Source organism: Thamnophis elegans, chromosome 14 (assembly GCF_009769535.1).
Source record: "Thamnophis elegans isolate rThaEle1 chromosome 14, rThaEle1.pri, whole genome shotgun sequence".
Taxonomy (NCBI): domain Eukaryota; kingdom Metazoa; phylum Chordata; class Lepidosauria; order Squamata; family Colubridae; genus Thamnophis; species Thamnophis elegans.
This window is the reverse complement of record NC_045554.1, coordinates 19,387,053-19,408,578: the sequence shown is the minus strand read 5'-3', so window position 1 is coordinate 19,408,578 and position 21,526 is coordinate 19,387,053. Positions and strand designations below refer to the sequence as shown.

The window sequence follows — 21,526 nt, the reverse complement described above, 5'->3', positions numbered from 1 at the left end:
CTTTGAGCCAGGTATCGGGGATGTGCTTCTAGGAGGAAGTTTTCCCCCAGGAATTAATTTTGATGCCATTATAAGTCTTATCTATGGGCAATTAATCAAGCTCTACTGGCTTGCTGTGCAGCTTATGAAAAAAAAAGGGTATTAAGTCACCCCTTTGTTAGCTCTTTAGGATTTTTCAAAGGATTTCAAAAAAAAGAAAAAGAAGAAAAAGCATTGTAACGAAGCAGCTCGGCATATTCAGTGCCATTTTTGACTTCTCTGTATCAGAAATATATATTAACAAAGTTGATAAGAAGAAAGTCTTGTAAACTCTTCAGAGAAGTGAAACTAATTAATAAGAAACTGCTGGCTGGCTGTTCCTCCCTTTGAACTTTTATCACTGCTTTTGCAGAAGAATTAGGAATGTGGCATTGTTACGAAGAATGCACAATCGCCATTTTAGGAGCCAGTTTCTTTTAGGAAAAAAAAAAAAAAGCTAAGTACACGAAGGAAGCTCTTGTAAAAAATGAAGCTAGGATTAAAAAAAAACAGATAAGGTTCTCAGATACGGACTCTGCTTGTATTAAATTCAGATAAATAGTTCAAATATTGTCCTAAGTGGAGGTATCTTACTTTGAGCCATGAAGAAGACGGCTAGGAATTTCCGGCATGGAGATGATTCAGCCTCGGCTGGCCCCCCTTCTCTTCGCAGCCAACAAGGCTGCAAACTTCAAAGGAAAAGCTCTTGCCAGCTGGATCTTCTCTCCCCCTCTTCTTTGCCTGAAGAGTGAGGTACCTGCCAGATATCTAGGCAGATAACGCAACCAGAAACCCTGGGGCAGCTCTATTAAGCTGCTGCCATCAGCAAGATCCCGCCCCTCTCTGAGAGCTGTTGAAGCCACTCGGAGGTTGATGTGTCCCTCAGGATCCCCTGAATCAAATTGTGGAATCTTCTTGGAACTGCTACAAGGGGTGCATTGTAGACTAGACATAGCTGGTGTCTTATTCCTTCCCCTCTGTTGAGAGGGGCTGCCCAAGGTTACCATACTTTGCTGCCCTCAAAAGGGTGGCCTTTGTCTTTCAAATGCAGATGGATCTTGTCCGGGTGGGTTTTATCTCCTATGTTGTGCTGTGTGCTTGTGAAGTGTATGGCTAAATGTCCATGGAGATGCTCAGTCATCCAGGTCATAGTTACTTCAAAGGCAGTGGTGGATTAAGGTTCACTGGTGCCCTAAGCACTGACAAATCGTGGTGCCCCCCCCTCCTTTGTATATACTGTACAAATCTTCATTGGTTTTTTTTTTCTTTCTCAACTTTGTGGTGCCCGCTTTGGGCCTGGGGCCCTCGGCACCTGCTTAGTCTGCTTAATGGTTAATACACCACTTCATTTTTAAAAAATACTTTTTATTAAACATTTTAACAGAAAAGAAAAACAACAACAACAAATACAGAAAAAAACAAGATACACATAACAATATAAAATGGTTTTACATCTTTCTGTATCGGCTTATTTATTTTGCTTTCATAGTTCTCTATTCTACATTGCCTTCCTATCGGATTTAACATCTGTAATAATGTAATAATAATTGTGTTCACAGTTGTGTTCACCATTATATTTAAATGATGGTCAATACTTTAAGTGATAGTCATTAATAACTTTGGTTAATTCTTATTCAATACTAGTTTTCAAAAGTCCCCTGGACTGTTTTTTTTCTTGAGGAAGACGAACAAAACATTTCATTTCTAATTGGAAAAAATGGATGGTGCAGGGCAAGGTCAGGTTTATCAATGGCTTACCTGAAGCCAAAGCAAATAAGTCAAGAAGAGATTTTTCTATAGAATTGGGTATTCTTCTAGAGGGGTGGGAGGCCTGGGGCACTGATGGAAGAACTGGATGAGCCATGAGGTTGAGATATGGTTTGCGCCCACGACAGCAAAGCAAAGCAAACAGTAGTTTTGGGCCAGGTGAAGCTGAGCTGGCTAGCCAGGTGGAACCGACAGAAACCTCAGGTTCTCTAGTGCCAAACTACAGTTCCCAAGAGCCCAGTCAGCAGCAGCAACTGGAAGTCTTCCTTCTCTGCCCAAAAGGTGGAATGGCTGCCCCAAAGAAGAGGGAGTCTATTCTCCAAAGCACCTGAAGGCAGGACGAGAAGCAATGGGTGGAAACTAATCAAGGAGAGAAGCAGCTTAGAATGAAGGAGAAAGTTCCTGACAGTGAGGACAATTAACCAGTGGAACAACTTGCCCCCAGAAGTTGTGAATACTCCAACACTGGAAGTTTTTAAGAAGAGATTGGATAACCATTTGTCTGAAATGGTATAGGGTTTCTTGCCTAAGAGTGGTTGGACTAGAAAACCTCCAAGGTCCCTTCCAACTGTATTCTATTCTGTTCTGTTCCATGACTGCTTTTGCTGGAATGGACCACATATTTACTATCATCTTTGAAGGACATCCTGTCGGAATGAGACAACAAATCACTATGGCCATCTTACCATGAGACACGTCACCTGAAAGAGGCCAATTGGGAGAAAGTAAGCTTCCCAGCCAACCCTCGCTCTGCCCACAGATAAGCAACCCCACAATCTCATCCTCCCCAGCCTGGGGATGGCCTTAGTGAGAGAAAAGCCCAGCATTGACTGGATTTACACATCACAGGAAGCCCTGGCTTGTTTTAACCAGTCTTTACTGAAGAATGGACATCAGACGCTTCCTGGGCGGGACTTACTGATGGAAGCAGCTAAACATAGCTGCTCCCATGTTACCAGTTGCATTATCTGTTAAGATGATCATCTATCAGACATCTGACAGGCACCTTACTCTTCAGGAAAATAAGGGAAAGGAGAGAAGTTTTGTCAAGCAAATGCCTTTCTGATCTTGGCAGCTTCTGTGTCTGTGAAGAGAAGGGGGGCCAGCTGAAGGCAGAACTGCTCTGTGCTGGAATTCTCCGGCTGCTCTGCAGCTCAAAGTAAGCTTCCCTCCCACTCAGTTCAAAGATTGAATTACTTGATTTCAAAACGAGCAGAATTCGTATGCGAGAGCATTAATTGTTTATTTAAATCCTAGCTTCTTTTTTGCAAGATCCTCTTCCGTTATTTTATCTACTTAAAGAGGCGTCTAAAATGGCGACGAGCCAGTTGAATTGCTGAGTAACAATGTTTATCTAGTTATACGGAGTTTCAAAACTTCAAAGAAAGGGAGTGAATTATTTTGCCTCACAGCTGGCCAACAGATCTTCATTAATTAGTTTCACTTTTAAAGTTTTAAAAGACTCTTTGCTAATATAGAGACATTCAAAACAGTGGTGAATATGCTGAACTGTTTCGTTATAATGCTTATTTTTTGAAACCTTCTGCAAAGTCCTATGAAGTTTATAAAAAAAAAAAGGACCTCATTCCACAACTGTATAGCGGGCCAGTAGAGTTTTCCTAATTGCTTGAAGATAAAATTTGGAATGGCATCAAAACCAAATCCTAATCTGAAACCGCCCTCCTCCTCAGCCCCCAGAAGTACATTGCCAATACTTGGTACAAAGGCACAGCCACCGCCCTCTATGCCCCCTACTGGAGAGTTACTAACGACAGAACTCTTCCTGAGAGAACTGAGTGAAGCTCATAACATGCTGACAAACAAACTGACAGGCAAAGTGGAAAACAAACTGAAAGAGTTCAAAGAGGAGATAAAAGGGGAGATAAAAGAGGAGATAAAAGAACTTAAGGCTGACCTCTATGAAAAAATTGATACCAGGGTTGCTAAAATGAAAGATGATATGCTGGGACTTGAAACTGTATTGACAGAACATGTTTCTGGAATTGAAGATAGTCTAGAGGATCTTAACGAAGCTAACACCAGAGCTAACAAAGGGGTGACTTAATACCCTTTTTTTTTCATAAGCTGTACAGCAAGCCAGTAGAGCTTGATTAATTGCCCATAGATAAGACTTATAATGGCATCAAAATTAATTCCTGGGGGAAAACTTCCTCCTAGAAGCACATCCCCGATACCTGGCTCAAAGTTGCCCCCTACTGGAGATGTGCTAACGAAAGAACTTTTTTTGGAAACCTTCAAAGAATTCAGAGAGGAGATAAAGGAGATAAAGGATGAATTAAAAGAGTTTAAGGTGGACTTATATGATAAACTTGATACTAGGATTGCCAAAATAAACGATGATATGCTGGGACTGGTAACCGTACTGACAGAACATGTTTCTGGAATTGAAGGTAACTTAGAGGTTCTTAATGAAGCTAATACCAACTTGACATCCAAAACTGAGGTGGTGCAACAAAAAGTTGAAAACGCTAAAAAAGAAATTATTATGATACAGTACAGGCAGATGGAGCTGGCATTAAGAGTAAGGGGGTTGCGTGAGGAAAAGCAGGAGAACTTGAAACAGATTTTTTCAGAAGCTTTTGATTGTCTGGTGGGAAGACTTTGACTGGCAGATCAATAAAATTTATCCCGTTAATTCTTGGGTGGCAAAACAGAAGCAACTCCCCCGAGATATAGTTATATATTTTACTACAAGAGAGCTCAGAAACATGACATTACAAGAGTCTTATAACACTAAGCTCCAAATTGGGGGCCAGGATTTGACTGTTTTGAAAGAAATACCACCTCAAATGCTAAGAGCCAGGAGAGACTATGCTTTTTTAGTGGAAGAACTCAGAAACCGTCAGATACAGTACAGATGGGACGCGCCATTTGATATTATACCTACATTTGACAGACAAAGATATCGTCTCAACTCCGTATGGAAAGCTCGAGATTTTTATCACAATATTTTGAAGGCGGGACACCCTGCACCATCTGGATCTGGAGAAAGACCACAAGAAGGACAAGACAGACAGCAAACCACACAACTACCAGACAAGATGTACCATCCCCCCCCCAAAGGGCAAGGTGTTATGGAACAAAGACCCAGCCGTATGATTACCAGACGAATGGAAAAACAAGCTAAAAGGCAACAACCTCAACAATCACCGGCCATTGATCAAGGAGTTACAGCAACAAGCTCAGAAGCCGTGGGAGGAGCTAGGCCAAAGGTTAAACAGGCCATGCAGGAGGCTCTAAAAAAGCTTCAGGCAACCAAAGATGACAACTAAGATTTTAACATGGAACATCAATGGACTGAAATCTCCACAGAAGAGAAAGAAAATATTTCACTATCTTAAACAGTTTAAGAATGATATAATTTGTTTGCAAGAAACTCATATCAAATCAACTGATCAAAAATATTTGATTAACTCAAAACTTGGTCAACATTTTGTAGCTTCTGCTATGGAAAAGAAAAATGGCATAGTTGTATACTAAAGAAAAGACATCAAAGCTGAACTAATTGAAGCAGATCCCTTTGGAAGATATATCGCACTAGATCTAATCTTAGAAGGGAAAAAGACATTACTTTTGGGAATTTATGCTCCTAATCAACAGCAAGACGGATTCTATAGAAATCTTCATGCTAAATTAGTACAGTGGGACTATAGCTCTTGTATACTACTGAGTGATTGGAACGGAGTGATTGACACTAAAAGAGATAAGAAGACATCTCGCCCAAATATTAAAATGCGAGCTAAGCTACCCAAACCTTTTTTTGACATGATGGACGACTTTGAATTGAGAGATATTTGGCGAGAAAGAAACGCAGAGGAATATGATTTCACCTTCTTTTCTGATAGACATCAATCCTTTTCAAGGATTGATTTTATATTAATCACTAATGATTTACTTTCTAGGGTGAAGAAGACAAAGATTGCGGCGAGGGTAAAACACAATACTTTTTGTAACGCAAACAAACCTGGCAGATGGTTAGCGTCAGATTAGGAAAAAAAGGAAAACTCAAAATATAACTAAACTGATTTATAGAGGGAAGGAGTGTTTCAACAGGAGGAGATTCATTTTTACAGAATTGTATAAAGGGGATAAAATTAATGGTTTAGATATAGGCAAATACTTAGATAAAGAGAAAAAACCCTCAGTTAGAGAAGCGCACCGGCAAAAATTGAACCAACCAATAACCTCGGGGGAAATTTTGCAGGTAATTAAGCAACTAAAGTTAGGGAAAGCACTAGGTACAGATGGTTTGACAGCGGTTTACTATAAAAACTTACAGTTAGAAATGGTAGAACCTCTTAGAGAATTATTCAACAAGATTCAAACGGAAGGTAAGGTGCCTCCATCTTGGAAGACAGCGTTTATATCTTTGATACCCAAAGAACATCAAGATACTACCCAACCAAAAAATTATAGACCTGAGAGAAATTTTTTATAAGATGTTCTATAGATGGCATTTGGATCCTAAAAAGCTGGCTTCTATGTATCCGAATGTACAGCCTAAATGTTGGAGGTGTGGTTCCCTCGATGCTACATATTTTCATATATGGTGGACCTGTCAAAAGGTTAAGGCATTTTGGATAAAAATATGGTGGATTATGCAAAATATCTTTAAAAGAAGGATAAAGTTTACTCCTCGGTTATTTTTACTAGGTATATGTACTGACTTTACAGTGGTAGAGACTAACTTGGCTCTGCAACTAATAATGGCAGCAAGATTGTTGGTGGCGCAATACTGGAAGAAGGAAGACTTGCCTACAACTCAAGAATGGTCATTGAAAGCTACAAACTTAGCCGAGATGGCTAAAATATTGGCATATCTTAAAGATCATTCAAATGAGAGATATAAAGGAGACTGGAAAAAATGGATTGACTATATACAAAAAAAATACGGGACTAAGAAATTCCAGATAGCCTATGCTTAAGATCAGGAATGAGTTAAATTGTTCAAAGTTAGTGTAACAGGAAGAAGCTAAGATCAATGTAGAGATGTTATTAACCTCTTTTCTTTTTATTTCTTTTGTCTCAATATATTTTAGACCGTGTTTGTTAAAAATCTATACCGTGTATGGCCTCTGGGAAGTCGGGGGGGGGAGGGAGGGGGGAGGGGGATATATACTATGTGTTAGATTTCAATGTAATGCGATTTCACATGTATACTGTTTCTCTTTAATTTCTCTGTAAATATAGGACAAGCTGAATACATTGACATATAGTAGAAATACACCAAGGGGAGGAGGAGTGGGATAGAAGAAAGAGGGGTAGAGAGGGCGGGAGAGAGGATGCGAGGGAGGGTGAGAAGGAAGGGAGGGAGTGGACTGGGAGAGAGGAGTGGTAGAGGGGGAGGGGAAGTAGGGTAGAGGGGAATGATGGAGGGAAGATAGTAAGTTGGAGGGGGGCGGAAGAAAGAGGTGTATGGAGAGTGGAGGAGGTATATTGGGTTTCTATTTGAGTTTGAGTTTGAGTTTCATTTTATTTATATTTCTGGGGGTATTGTTGACAAGAGGAATTGCTGTGATTATTATTTAATGTTGTTGCCCCGGTTATGCACAGTATATATGTGACTGTATGAAAATGAAAAATGGAAAAATAAAAACATTTTTAAGAGGAAGAAAAGAATGGACATCAGGCTAAGCCAAACCAAGGAAACTATAGCTTGGCTTATCTCTGTGTTCCTAATAACAACGGAGTATGTCCAGTTTGCTTATTTTCAGTAGTTAGTTGTCTCTGCCCTAAACCAGGAAGGATTCTATGCAGAGCGTTGTGGTATGAACTGTATTAATGGAGACAGAGTGTAAATGGTGCAATATGACACACTTGGCACTTTTGCTGCAGCAAACTAAAATTGGTCTGCCAGTTCCCCCCCCCACCCCAAGAAGTTACCAAGATCTAACATGTCATGTTTTGTCTTTGTTCCTGGTGAACGGTTCTCTCTTTGCTACTTTAGAGATGCAAAGGGACAGGAAATGTGGGGAGTTTGGGATTCCAGTCTATCCTCTGCAAGCAGTTATATTGTGGAAATAAAACTAGGGGGGTCAGTGAAAAGTGGGGTTGAAATCTAACCGCAATACAATTTAGACCTCCTTCAGAGCCTGGAGGGTGTGACTTTTTGTGCTCCAGAAAATTACAATGCCCACCCGACCTCCCACTTGAGAAAAGAGAGCTCTCTCTAAAACAGATTACAGATTAACTGAGTTGAAGGTACCTTGTAATTCATCTAGTCCAACCCCTCACTCAAGCAGGAAACCCTACACAATTTCTGACAGGTGGCAGTCCAGTCTCTTCTTGAAAGCTTCCAGTGATGAAGCTCCCACAACGTCCGAAGGCAACTTCTGTTCCATGGGTTGATTGTTCTCACTGTCGGAAAATTCCTCCTTATTTCCAGGTTGAATCTCTCCTTGTTCAGTTTCCATCCATTATTCCTTGTCTGGCCTTCGGGTATTTTGGAGAATAGCTTGACCCCCTCCTCTCTGTGGCAGCCCCTCAAATATTGGAAGACTGCTATCCTGTCTCCCCTGGTCCTTCTCTTCGCTAGACTAGCCATGCCCAGTTCCTGCAACCGTTCTTTGTATGTTTTAGTCTCCAGTCCCCTCATCATCCTTGTTGCTCTTCTCTGGACTCTTTCTAGAGTCTCAACATCTTTTTTATAGTGTGGTGACCAAAACTGGAAGCAGTACTCTAGGTGTGGTCTTACTAGGGATTTATAGAGTGGTATTAGTACCTCACTTGATCTTGATTGTATACCTCTGCTAATGCAATTTAGGCTTTTTGGGCTGCCGCTGCACACTCCTGACTCATATTTAGCTGGTTGTCCACTAAGACTCCAAGATCCTTCTCACAGTCACTGCTATTCAGCCTGGTCTCATACAGTTTGTATGTGTACTTTTTGTTTTTCTTACTTAAGTGTAGGACTTTACTTTTCTCTACACTGAATTTCATTTTGTTAGATAGGGCCCAGTGTCCATCTTGACAGATGAAGACAAGATGAAGACAACCTCTTGCAGCCCCGCTTCTTTCATTTCTATCTCTCTTTCTTGCAGTGAATGTGGATTTAACCCAGCCTGTCTCAGGCTCAACCCATTACAGATTTGAGACAGGCAGCTGCAGTTTGGGCCACAGTTGTGTGGGAGCTGCTTAAATTATCACCTTTGTGCTTCCAGGGGAAATTTGTGGGGCTTATCCCAACGCAGGACAGAGTTGTCAGAATAAACCAGTCAGTCTAAACCGCTCAGTTGACGGAAGGGAGTCTTTGCTGTTAGGGAACAGAATGGCTTTAAATCAGCCTGCATTAGGCCAGAGACGTTGGGTGAAGCAGCAAGTTGGCTGAAGGAAGCTCAGCCAGTTTAGGAGACCATCCGAGGCAAGTGGCTGGGCAACTGTGGAAAATTTGAAGGCAAAGCAGGACCCTTTCCCGCCTTACCTCTCGCCTTGCCCATTGGGTCCAGGAAGCCAGAGAGGCCACTGACATCCCTTCTCATCTCTCCTCCTCTTCCTCCTCCAGGTGATGCTAGTTGGCGACTCTGGAGTCGGGAAGACCTGTTTGCTGGTGCGCTTCAAGGATGGCGCTTTCTTGGCTGGGAGTTTCATCTCGACGGTGGGAATCGATTTCCGGGTAAGTGGCCACAGATGGCTTCATTTGGGGGCAGAGGCTGCAGCCCCAGAGACCTCGGTGGTCCTGCCAGCTGAACCGGGGGAAGTGGGCTGTGTGTCCTCTGTTGGGGGCAGGAGAAGGTCTTGGTGGGCTGCCCCTTAAGGATCATCTCTGTCTTGAGAGCAGGGTATTTAGTATTTATTTATTTTAAAATTTATTGATTTATTATTATTAAATTTATTTGCTGCCCATTTTCTCATTTTGAAGTGACTCTGGGCGGCTTACAGCGTAGAAACATTAACATCATCAAAAAATAAATATTCCATGGATAAAATATTCCTTCCTTCCTGGATTTAATGGAAAAAGACTTGTGTGGAAAATTTAGAATGTTGTTACTACATATGTTGTATATAGTATATGTTGACAGAAATCAATATGCACAAAAATGGAAGGACCCTTTGATTCCCACCATGGAGTTGGCGGAAATGGCAAAACCGGGTACTTTAATTAAAGAAAAGAATATTAGTGCTTTTGTTTCCCCATGGAGACCATTTCTGAACTGTGCTAGAAATGGGGGGAAAAAATGAAACCTTGATTAGATTGACAGATCTTTTTAGAAATGGCTAGGGTTTTTTTTTTTTGGTTTTTTTAGAAGAGAATTCTTTATTGGCCAAGTATGATTGGACACACAAGAAATTTGTCTTTGGTGCATAAGTTCTCAGTGTACATAAAAGGACAAGATACACTCATCAAGAATCATAAGGTAGAACACTTAATGATAGTCATAGGGTACAACTAAGCAATCGGGAAACAATCAATTTATATTATTATGAAAAACCAAAAAGTTGTGATTTATTATTCTACTGCAACAGATAAAGTCAGAAGTCAGTGTTCTGTTTTTCTTTTTTTCTTATCTTTCCTCCCTTTTCTTCATCCACTTCCTCACCACCATTTCCCTATTTACTTTACTCCTTTGTACCTTATTTTATTCTATAACCCAATACAAATGTTAAATGAGAAAAAATAAATATTCCAGAAAATGCCCTTTGGCTGAGTCCGCTGCCTTGCCTTGAACCTTCCACCTGGGATGCTGGAGTCCCAAAGGGGTCTGTGGGGAAGGGTGTTTCTCTCTTGCCCGTTTTTCCATGTTGGAGGCAGCTATGAGGCTGTAGGGCCCCCTGTTGTTAAAAAAAGAAGCCAACCCCCATTTTGGGATATAAGCTCACTCTCTTTGCCCAGCGGGAATCGGACCAAGAATCTGTTCAGCTGCTTGCATTGCTGGCTGGAGGCAGGGGGGGTCCAGGCTGTTTGCTCAGCCCCAGCTGCGGAGGCATTTCTGGGCTTCTTGGAAAGCTGTTTCTTGCTTTGTCTATTCTGCAAAATTGAAAAGCCCCTGAATGAAAGAGGAAAGTATTTTCTCTCTATCAAGCATTAATAATAATAATAATAATAATAATAATAATAATAATAACAACAACAACAACAACAACAACAACAACAACAACAAACTTGGTTATGGTTAACAACAGGTACATTAAAGAAAGAAACAGAGTCACTAATCCTGGCTGCGCAAGAACAAGCTATCCACACAAATGCCATTAAGACCAAAATCGAAAAATCCTCTGATGATGCCAAATGCAGACTTTGCAAAGAAGCTGACGAAACTGTTGATCACATACTCAGCTGCTGTAAAAAAATCTCGCAGACTGATTATAAATTGCGGCACAATTCAGTAGCACAAATGATCCATTGGAATTTGTGCAAAAATTTTAATATTAAAACAGCAACAAACTGGTGGGAACATCAGCCTGAAAAAGTCACCGAAAATCAGATGGTCAAGATCTTGTGGGATTTCCGTATACAAACCGACAAAATACTGGCGCATAATACACCAGACATCACACTGGTTGAGAAAAATAAGGTCACAATCATAGACATCGCAATACCAGGTGATAGCAGGGTCGCCGAGAAGGAACATGAAAAGATCACAAGATACCAGGACTTAAAAATCGAAATTCAACGACTATGGCACAAACCAGCAGTGGTAATTCCAGTGGTAATTGGCACACTGGGTGCTATACCAAAAGCACTGGAATTACATTTAAAACAGTTAAAAATTGACAAAATCACCATGAGTCAAATGCAAAAAGCCGCACTGCTTGGATCTGCACGCATATTAAGAAAATATGTTACGACGTCCTAGGCCCCTGGGTGGGGCCCGACTAGTAACCAATGCCAAATCCGGCGAAACAACTGGCCGCTGTGATACAATTGTATAATAATAATAATAATAATAATTAAGCGAATGTATGAATTATGGAAACAACAATATCCAGATTCAAATGTTAGTGAACAACGACTAGCAGATCAAAGGCAATTTATTATACGGAATAAAGTGTTTAGTGAAGTTGAACATGAGGAAATTCAGGCAAATTGCAAAACCCAAAAAACAATATCACAAGCGGAAATAACTGATATTCAAGACACAACTAAAGACATTATAGTAGAACTCCCAGAAGAAGCTCTCGGGGAGGAAATAACATCACCACCACTAGAACCAACTGATGAACTAACTCAAAAACAAAAAGAATTGAAGGATAAGATCATGGAGCATTTTCTGCTTAATGAGGAAAGGCAACGTTTACCATCACTAAAAACTGTGCCTAAGAAAATTTTGGCCCCTATCATGAAAATGGTTAATGCAGTGTTTTCAACAATTGAATTGGGATCCATCTTGGAAACAAACCAGTTAATGTACAGCGCAGCTGTAATAGTCACTAATGAACTAGGCATTAAAATTAAAGTACCTAGTCACACAACAGAAAAAGCATCAAAGCCAAAGTGGAAAATCCATTTAGAACAAAAAATCAAAAAATTAAGGGCAGATGCTAGTAAAGAACATGCATGAGCAACGGCTTAAAAACAACAAAATCATAGATTGGCTAATCAGAAGATATAGATTGGATACAAGAAACATCAATGAAGCTGTAGAGATTGTAAAACAGCAGATAACAGCAACAGCTAGAAAAATTGAAAGATATGAGGCACGAATCATCCAATATAAACAAAATCAGCAATTTCGATCAGACCAACGGCGTTTTTATCAAAGTCTTAATGTGAATGGTGACACCAAAAGTGAAAAACCAGAAAAACAGGCCACAGTTGAATTCTGGAAAGAATTGTGGGAAAATGCAAAGGACTACAACAAGGAAGAAAAGTGGATACATGACTTTGAGAAAAGCATTGGCAACAAACAAATGCAAGCATTAGAAATAACAACTGAGATGGTCAAAAATCGAGTTAAAAAGGTAAAGAATTGGACATCACCTGGAAAGGACCAATTACATGGTTTCTGGCTCAAATATCTGACCAGTTTACATGCAATATTGGCCAGGCAACTGAATGAAATTTTACAAAAGGGCCAAATTGATGAATGGTTGACAACTGGAAAAACATACTTGATTCAGAAAGATGCAACCAAAGGAACAACACCTGAAAACTACAGACCAATAACATGCTTGCCAACAACCTTCGAATTACTCACAGGCATTATTGCAGATAACATGATGGATTATTTGGAAACAAACAACATCTTGCCAGTAGAGCAAAAAGGCAACAAAAGAAGGAGCAGGGGCACAAAAGATCAGCTTCTAATTGATAAAATGATATTAGAAAATTGTAAGAACAGAAAAACGAACTTGAATATGGTCTGGATTGATTACAAAAAGGCATTTGACTCACTGCCACATAGTTGGATCATAAAATGCTTAGAAACAACTGGCATCAGCAAAAATATTACATCCTTTACTGAAAAGGCGATGAAACAATGGAGAACTGAGTTGGAAGTAGGGAATGAGATCTACAGAATGGTTAATATCAAGCGAGGAATTTTCCAGGGTGATTCACTTTCACCTCTTCTCTTCATCATCGCAATGATCCCACAATCAGTAATCTTAAAAAAAATGAAATTAGGCTATCAAACAGCCAAAGAAGCTGAAAAAATTTCACATTTACTATATATGGATGATTTGAAACTCTATGGAAAGTCAGAAATAGAAATCCAATCATTGACAAACACAGTCCGAGTATTCAGCACCGATATTTCAAAGCAGTTTGGCATGGAAAAATGAGCCACTGTATCCATAAAAAGGGGCAAAATCACTGCATGTGAGGAAATTGAAATGCCCAATGGCCAATTAATTAAATGCAAAGAAAATGAAGCCTACAAATATGTAGGCATTCTGCAGTTGGATAACATCAAGCATGGAGAAGTAAAAACTATTGTCAGGCGAGAGTACACCAACAGAGTTAGGAAAATTTTGAAATCTAAATTGAATGGTGGAAATACAATCAAGGCCATTAATACCTGGGCAATACCAGTTATAAGATACACAGCTGGTATAGTTAACTGGACACAAGCTGATTTGGACCTTTTGGACTGAAAAACCAGGAAACTAATGACAATGCACTACAGTTTACATCCACGTGGTGATACTGATAGATTATACCTGCCCCGAAAATCAGGTGGCAGAGGATTATTACAAGTGAAGCAAACAGTTGAAGAAGAAAAACATGCACTGGCTGATTATTTAAAAGAAAGTCAAGAACATCTATTAATCGGAGTAAAGAACAAAAATCTACTGAAGGCCCAACAGACGAAACAAGAATAAAGAAATGATGTGATAAAATCAAGAATGGAGAGTTGGCAGAACAAAGCACTGCATGGCCAATTTCTGGAAAAAATAAAAGATAAAGTGGACAGTGAACAAACTTGTTATGGTTAACAAGAAAGAAACAGAGTCACTAATCCTGGCTGCGCAAGAACAAGCTATCCGCACAAATGCCATTAAGGCCAAAATCGAAAAATCCTCTGATGATGCCAAATGCAGACTTTGCAAAGAAGCTGATGAAACTGTTGATCACATACTCAGCTGCTGTAAAAAAATCGGGCAGACTGATTATAAATTATGGCACAATTCAGTAGCACAAATGATCCATTGGAATTTGTGCAAAAATTATAATATTAAAACAGCAACAAACTGGTGGGAACATCAGCCTGAAAAAGTCACCGACAATCAGATGGTCAAGATCTTGTGGGATTTCCGTATACAAACCGACAAAATACTGGCGCATAATACACCAGACATCACACTGGTTGAGAAAAATAAGGTCACAATCATACCAGGTGATAGTAGGGTCGCCGAGAAGGAACATGAAAAAATCGCAAAATACCAGGACTTAAAAATCGAAATTCAAAGATTATGGCACAAACCAGCAGTGGTAATTCCAGTGGTAATTGGCACACTGGGTGCTATTCCAAAAGCACTGGAATTACATTTAAAACAGTTAAAAATTGACAAAATCACCATGAGTCAAATGCAAAAAGCCGCACTGCTTGGATCTGCACGCATATTACGAAAATACGTTACGACGTCCTAGGCCCCTGGGTGGAGCCCAACTAGTAACCAATGTCAAATCCGGCGAAACAACTGGCCACTGTGATACAATTGGATGATGATGATGATGATGATGATGATGATGATGTACAGTTTATTGATATCACTGTTTCTGGAGATGCCAGAGTCGAAGAAGAAGAACTAGAAAAAATCATGAAATATCGCAACCTGGCCATCAAAACTACACGGCTATGGATGAAGCATGTAACAGTGATACCCACTGTCATCGGGGCACTTGGCACCATGTCCAAAAATTTTACAGGATACATCAACAAATTGCAGCTTCCTGCAATAACACCAGCAGAACTGCAAAAAACTGCGCTACTCGGAACATCTTATATTTTAAGAAGGTACTTGGTTGATACCTAGGACGCTGACAGCAACCACTATCAACCATTAGCACCAGTCACTGGTATTTGTAATGCATTTTCGAATGTTCAGTTGGCTGAGTTTCATGCTTAATGAATAAAGTAAATAATAGTAGTAGTACTAGTAGTAGTAGTAGTAGTGGTGGTGGTGGTGGTGGTGGTGGTGGTGGTGGTGGTGGAGGAGGACGACGACTTCATTTCAAGCTTTTGGGTAGCTGGCCCAGAATGTTTCAAAATAATTGTTCTGGAGTCGAACCCCCTTACTGGTGTCATTTCTCAAAACGGTCAGTTCTGGTGCTGAAGGCGCAGCTGCTGGGGTTGGCCTTCTATATGGGCTCTTCCTTGGATAAATGCTTTGCCTGGGAGAGTCGGTCATGCCTGCCAAAGTGGGCAGCAGCTGTTTTAAAAACAAGTGGTTTTATTATTCCTACTGTTGAGGGAGCTTGGTCTCCTCTCCACCTTACATGACCAAAAAGGAGAAAAGGAGGAAGAGACAGAGGGGGAGCTGTTTGTGTGGGGCTGCTCTGGACTTTCATCCCTGTTTCAGCAGCAGGCAGAGAGAATGAATCCCCCTCAAGAATGCTCTTGCCCAGGGGGAAGCTTGCCTGCAAACAGATCTGTTTGACCAAAGGGACCATGTTGTCTGCAGATAGCTGTTGTCTAAGCCTCGTCTCTCCCTTTGTGGGCCAGTAGGAACAGGGCTGGTGAGTCCAGTCCTTTGGAAGCTCTTCCTGAGGGCAACTGTTGCTTCTCCTGGTCTCTTGCACTAGAGCAGGAGTCTCCAACCGTGGCAACTTTAAGTCTGAAGCAAAGCTGGCTGGGTAATTCTGGGCGTTGAAGTCCTCCAGGCTTAAAGTTGCAACAGTTGGAGACCCCATGCACTAGAGAAGATCTTTCTGGGGATTGAGATGGCTGGTATTGTCAAACCTGCTGTAAATGGGATTTCAAGGGTAAGCCAGGGAATCAGACCATTTGCTTTGGAATAGTGCTGAGTTTGGCTGCAGTAAATGGGCTGCAAAAGGCAGGAAGTGGGATTCCAAAGCAGATGTGCCTTGATAGCTTTAGAATTGGCCCCTGTATGACATCTCTTGGCTGCAGGGAGCCCTGGGGGGGGGGGGAGAGGATATGTCTGCTTTAAGGAGCAGCCAAAGGTGCTGCGCCAGAGTGATTGTTCAAAACACTAATTCCAGATCACTGCTGATGGTTCTGAAAAACGTGGTCTAAGTGTGGGATGTAAAAAAGGGGAAACTGTGAGAAGGGTGTAGAAAGCATCTTTCTTTCTTTCTTTCTTTCTTTCTTTCTTTCTTTCTTTCTTTCTTTCTTTCTTTCTTCCTTCCTTCCTTCCTTCCTTCCTTCCTTCCTTCCTTCTTTCCGTCTTTCTTTCTCTTTCTTTCTTCCTTCTTGCATTTTTTTTTTACCTTCCTTTCTGAAAATATTGGGGGTAGGGGGGATCGGAACCTCTTGAGTATTATCAGGGCTGTTTTCCCACTGCTGGTTGCAGAAAGCCTCTTTGCTTGGGAAATGTCCTCCTGCCCTTGTATGGCTGTCTTAACGCATGGGCCGATGGGTCCTTGCCTGTGGGCCCCATAAGCATAGGGGAGCTGTACTAATCTGTGTACGTTAACCCTTCAATGCACCTTGTATCATATAAATACATATTTGCTACATTTTACTGCAATTTTATTAATTCTAACATGCATTAATAGAAATTAACACTGATTTTTTTCTGTAGATGATGAGATGAGCCCGCATGTTTTTAATGTTTCAACACCAATTTTGTTGGAAGTGCCAATAAAATAAATATATGTTTAATTTTATCGACCATTTACATTTTTATTCCTGTGAGTAGTTGTCATAGGGGCCCCAATATACGGTTCTGACTGAGACTTCTCAAGAGCATGAAGCAAACTTCTTGTCCTGGCAAAAACCCCTTTTATTCATTGACTGTGAATTCTGCTCCTTCAAATCCAGCAAAGTCTTTCAAGGGAGGATTTACAGTCAGACCTTCTCTGGCTTGGAGAGCTCCAGGCTGATATCTGCAAAACTTGGCAAGGAATCTCAGAGAGTTGTGAACCAATTAAGCGAACTAATTGTCTCCTGCAAACTCCACTCCCCTTTTTGCTCCTCTTTTCTTTCCTCTGGGAGGGGCCATTCACTGTCCACCTGTGGCCTTACTCCCAAGTCAACCCCTGTTCTTTAGCTGTTCCCTTCATCTGGCAACTCTGTGCATGCGCACACTGGGAAGAGGTTCCAGCTGTTCGTCTGTCTCACTGATGTCTGACTCTGAAGGCAACTGATAACTGGCATATGGCTACTGTCGGAATCTCTCAGCTCTCAGCTCTGCTGGCTGCTGGCAGGCCACAACATACATTGCTTTGCCCAGAGCCCATAATGCCATTCAGACGACCCTGCGCCCAGTCCCAATTATTGAAATACAATTGCATCTCAAAATGTCACCATGTTGCAATGAACATTGGTCAACTTCCCCAAGGAGCAAAATGTTCTCCCATTTTAAAGCAAGCTTGGCTTTCTTTGAGATTTTTCTTCTTCTTCTTAAAAAAGCAGCTTTTTACCCTTAATCGGATTGCATTTTCCTGAGATGCTTTCCCAATCTTTGCTGATTTGCAAAGACGCTTTGCAGTTTCTAGGGAGAGCTTCTCAGTAATGGAAGCGTGCGTTTTATGCTAGATGGCTTTCCAATTTCCCCAGGATCTATAATTGCTCTTTCCCAATTACATGATTATCAAACATTTTAGATCATCGTTTTATAAATATGACAATAACTCAGAAATGGTTTTACAGTCTGGCAGATGTATTTGTCTGAAGAGCTAATGGTAGTTCTGAATGTAAGATAAATCATTCCAAAGAACGATCGGTCAAGAAAAACTCTGCCTCTTCCGTTACCATTTTTTTTTTGTAGATTAAAAAATATAAAATAACCATGAGGAATCTGGTAGCCATGGTGCTACCAGACTCCTCCTGATTTTTCCTCCTCCTACAGTGTCTGACTGGTTTTAAGTCATACGTGGTTACACAGCATCCTGCAGAGTGCAGAAAAGGAGTAAGAAATAGTGAACTAAAGAAATTGTAGGAATGGAAGTAAAGAAAAACAACATAAACTAAAACTAGCTTACAAATTCTCCGTAGTTTTCTAGCCCTGCAGATCATCCTAGAACTCTGCTGGTGAACCCATGGCACACCTGTCCGAAGTGGCATGCGGAGCTATGTCACCTGGCATGCACAGTGTCGCCCATTCCTCTTCGGGATTTCCGGCACGCATGGTGTGTGCGTTGATCAGCTGCTCTTTGTGCGTGCAGCAGTGTCGGAAACCAAAAGAGCTTGTCTTCCGTTTTCTTGCGTGAGCATGCGTGCCAGCCAGCTGATTGGCGCATGCACATATGCACCAGTAACCAGAAGACTAGCTTGCCAGTGCACATGTGTGCACCGGAAATCAGAAGTTCATTTTTGGGGGCATGCATGCTCCCTGGGCACCTCCTTTTCCGGGTTGCGGCCCTGACCAGCATGAAGCTCCCAGACTGAAAAGGTTTGCCATCACTTTCCTATAACATCTATACGTTACCTGGGTGTATCTCAACTTTTGCAGTTGTAAGGCATGTGGATTTCAACTCCCAGAATTCCCCAGCCAGTTATGCTAATAAGAATGCCATGCTGCAAACCTGGGTGAATTGAGTTGAGCATATAGTTAAACCATTCGCTTAGCAGTCGATTTATTGTTAATATGTGCTTTACTTTAACTTTTCTCATCATGTTCAAGACCCAATCTTCAACTCCTTATGTCTGAGAAAAAACACTTTCTCTAAATCAATAACTGTGCCTTTTTAGTACTCTTTGATTTATATGGATTTTTTAAACTCATCCCTGTCCTCTTTCGCTTCAACATTTTATCAAGCATCTTTTTTCCTATTTCCTTTAGTATAGTTCCAGCTAATTCTCGCAGTTCTGTCTAATGTCTATGCATATTAACCCATCTAGTGTGTCTGTAGGATTATTACTTATCCTCATTATCTTCTTTACTGCCGTCTCTTATTGGCATTGTGATTATGAGTATCATTACTCTCTTGCTTTGTATGTGCACTGAGAGCTTCTGCACCGGAGACAAATTCTGTGTGTCAGACTTGGTCAAATAAAGTAAAAGTAGTCCTCAACCTACGACCACAATTGAGCCAAAATTTTATGTTGTTAAGCGAGACAGTTATGAAGAGAATTTTGCCCCATTTCTTTGCCTTTCTTGCCGCTGTTGTTAAATGAATCAATGTGGTTGTTAACTTAGGAAGATGGTTGCTAAGTGAATCTGACATCCCCATTGCCTTTGCTTGTCAGAAGGTCGCAAAAGTGGATCGTGTGACCCTGGGAGACTGCAACCATCACAAATACGAGTCAGTTGCCAAGCCTTTGAATTTTGATCAGGTGACCATGGGAATGCTGCAATGGTTCTAAGCGTGGAAAACAGTTGTAGGTCATTTTTGTTCAGTGCTGTTGCAACGTCAAACTGTCACTAAATAAACCGTTGTAAGTCAAGGACTACCTATATTCTGTTCAATTCAATTCACCCATGTTTGCAGCATTTTGTAATTTATATTTTACTCTGCCCCAAACTTTTTACATCCTCTTTTTATCCTTACTCTTTCATTCTGCTTGGGTATTATTCTGTCATTGAATGACAGATCAATCTTTTTATCAGTCATTTAAAGTTTTTCATAAAAAGCTCTCTCTCTCTCTCCTTACATTGGACAGGAGATTGAAATAATCTCCAGGGTCTTTTGCAATTCTTGTTATGCTATTGGTCTTTCATTCTTACTTCTTTCACAATTTTATAAATAGACTAATGTTTGAACCATGTGTTTAAAACAGATCCTTTTTCTAAACAAATATACATTACGTACCAGTGTATGTCCACCAAGTCCTGGCTGCTCCAGCAGGCCGGGGGGCCTGTGAAATGTCCAGCCCCACGGAAATTGTGAATGTTGCGGTTTTGTTTTTAAAGTGTTGTCTTTGTCTAGTTTTCCCCCTTCCCTTGTCTATTGTGAGCCGCCCGGAGTCCTTCGGGAGTGGGCGGCATACAAGACAAATAAATACAAATACAAATACAGTGTCATTCCTTCCAAATTGCTCAATCATTTTTTCCTTTTTGGCCTTTACATAATTAAACAGAAAAAAAAGAAAACAGTGAAAAAGCTAGATATATATGGAACGTATACATGTAGTTACATTTATATGGATATATAGTGTATTATGCAACAATGTTAATTAAGAATGATCATATTTCTTTGTAATCATTCATACAATATCTATCTATCTATCTATCTATCTATCTTTCTATCATCTATCTATCTATCTATCTATCTATCTATCTAATCTATCTCTTAGTTATTATCTGTCACTTTTTCTGTATTCTCATATCTTCTTTCCACAGCGCCCTTTGCATTGCCTAATAGAATTTTTTCTTTAAGAGTTCTTCACTTAGCAAATTCTGAATTTCTTCCCAAAACCCAACTCTAGTTCCTCCCTCCCCCATTCTCATTGTAGTGTAGCATGGAATGATCACCCTCCTATCAGCGCGAATGAAAAGAGGAATCCATAGCAACCCACTTTGATATAATTATAACTTTTGATATATATTCAGTCCTTTCATTCATAACTAAATTACTTTGCATCAAATCACATTGTCTCAAAGGTGCTTTTTCAAAAGGAAACTGGACTGTTTGTTTCCTTGAGGAAGAAGTTGTTTTTGGAAGGATCATATTCCTTTGCACAGATAAACCCCCAAGTGGCTTCAAGGGCTCTCAGGGAGAGGGTTAAAGAACAGATGACTGCAAAGAAATATGATCCTTCCATCGTGCCAGAACTGATGAAGCTTCTTGGATGAGAAGCGAAACGTTTTCTTCTTCCTCAAGGAAAAAACAGTCCACTTGCCTTTTGAAAAAACACCGTTGAGACCTGGATGACTGAGGATCAAACCACATTCAATCAGGTCTATTGCATCTTTCCCTTCCTCTTAACTTTACAAATCAGAAACATTTCTATCTTTTGTCCTTTCATACACCGTATTTGTTAATTCATGCTCTTTACAATGTATTCAGCGTGGCAGTTTTCCACGGCCTTCATTGGGTGGACTCTGCCTTTGGTCAATCCAGACTTCTATAAACCTGCTTTTCAGTATGGTAGAGAAAGGGTAGTGCAGCCTAATCCGTACCTATATCTCAGGCAGCCTACCTGCTAACGGGAAGAATGTTGTTGCTCAGATTTGGGGCAACCAAACCTGTTTTCTCATGAACGTGCTCCTG

At 40.6% G+C, this 21,526-nt stretch overlaps 1 protein-coding gene across 1 annotated transcript in view; it reads left to right on the top strand.

Annotated features, from left to right (window-relative positions):
- RAB26 (RAB26, member RAS oncogene family) overlaps positions 1–21,526 on the top strand; it is a 268,463-nt gene that overhangs the window by 7,899 nt on the left and 239,038 nt on the right. Inside the window, 1 exon segment of the mRNA XM_032230182.1 lies at positions 9,308–9,418. Coding sequence (XP_032086073.1) covers positions 9,308–9,418 — 111 coding nt within the window.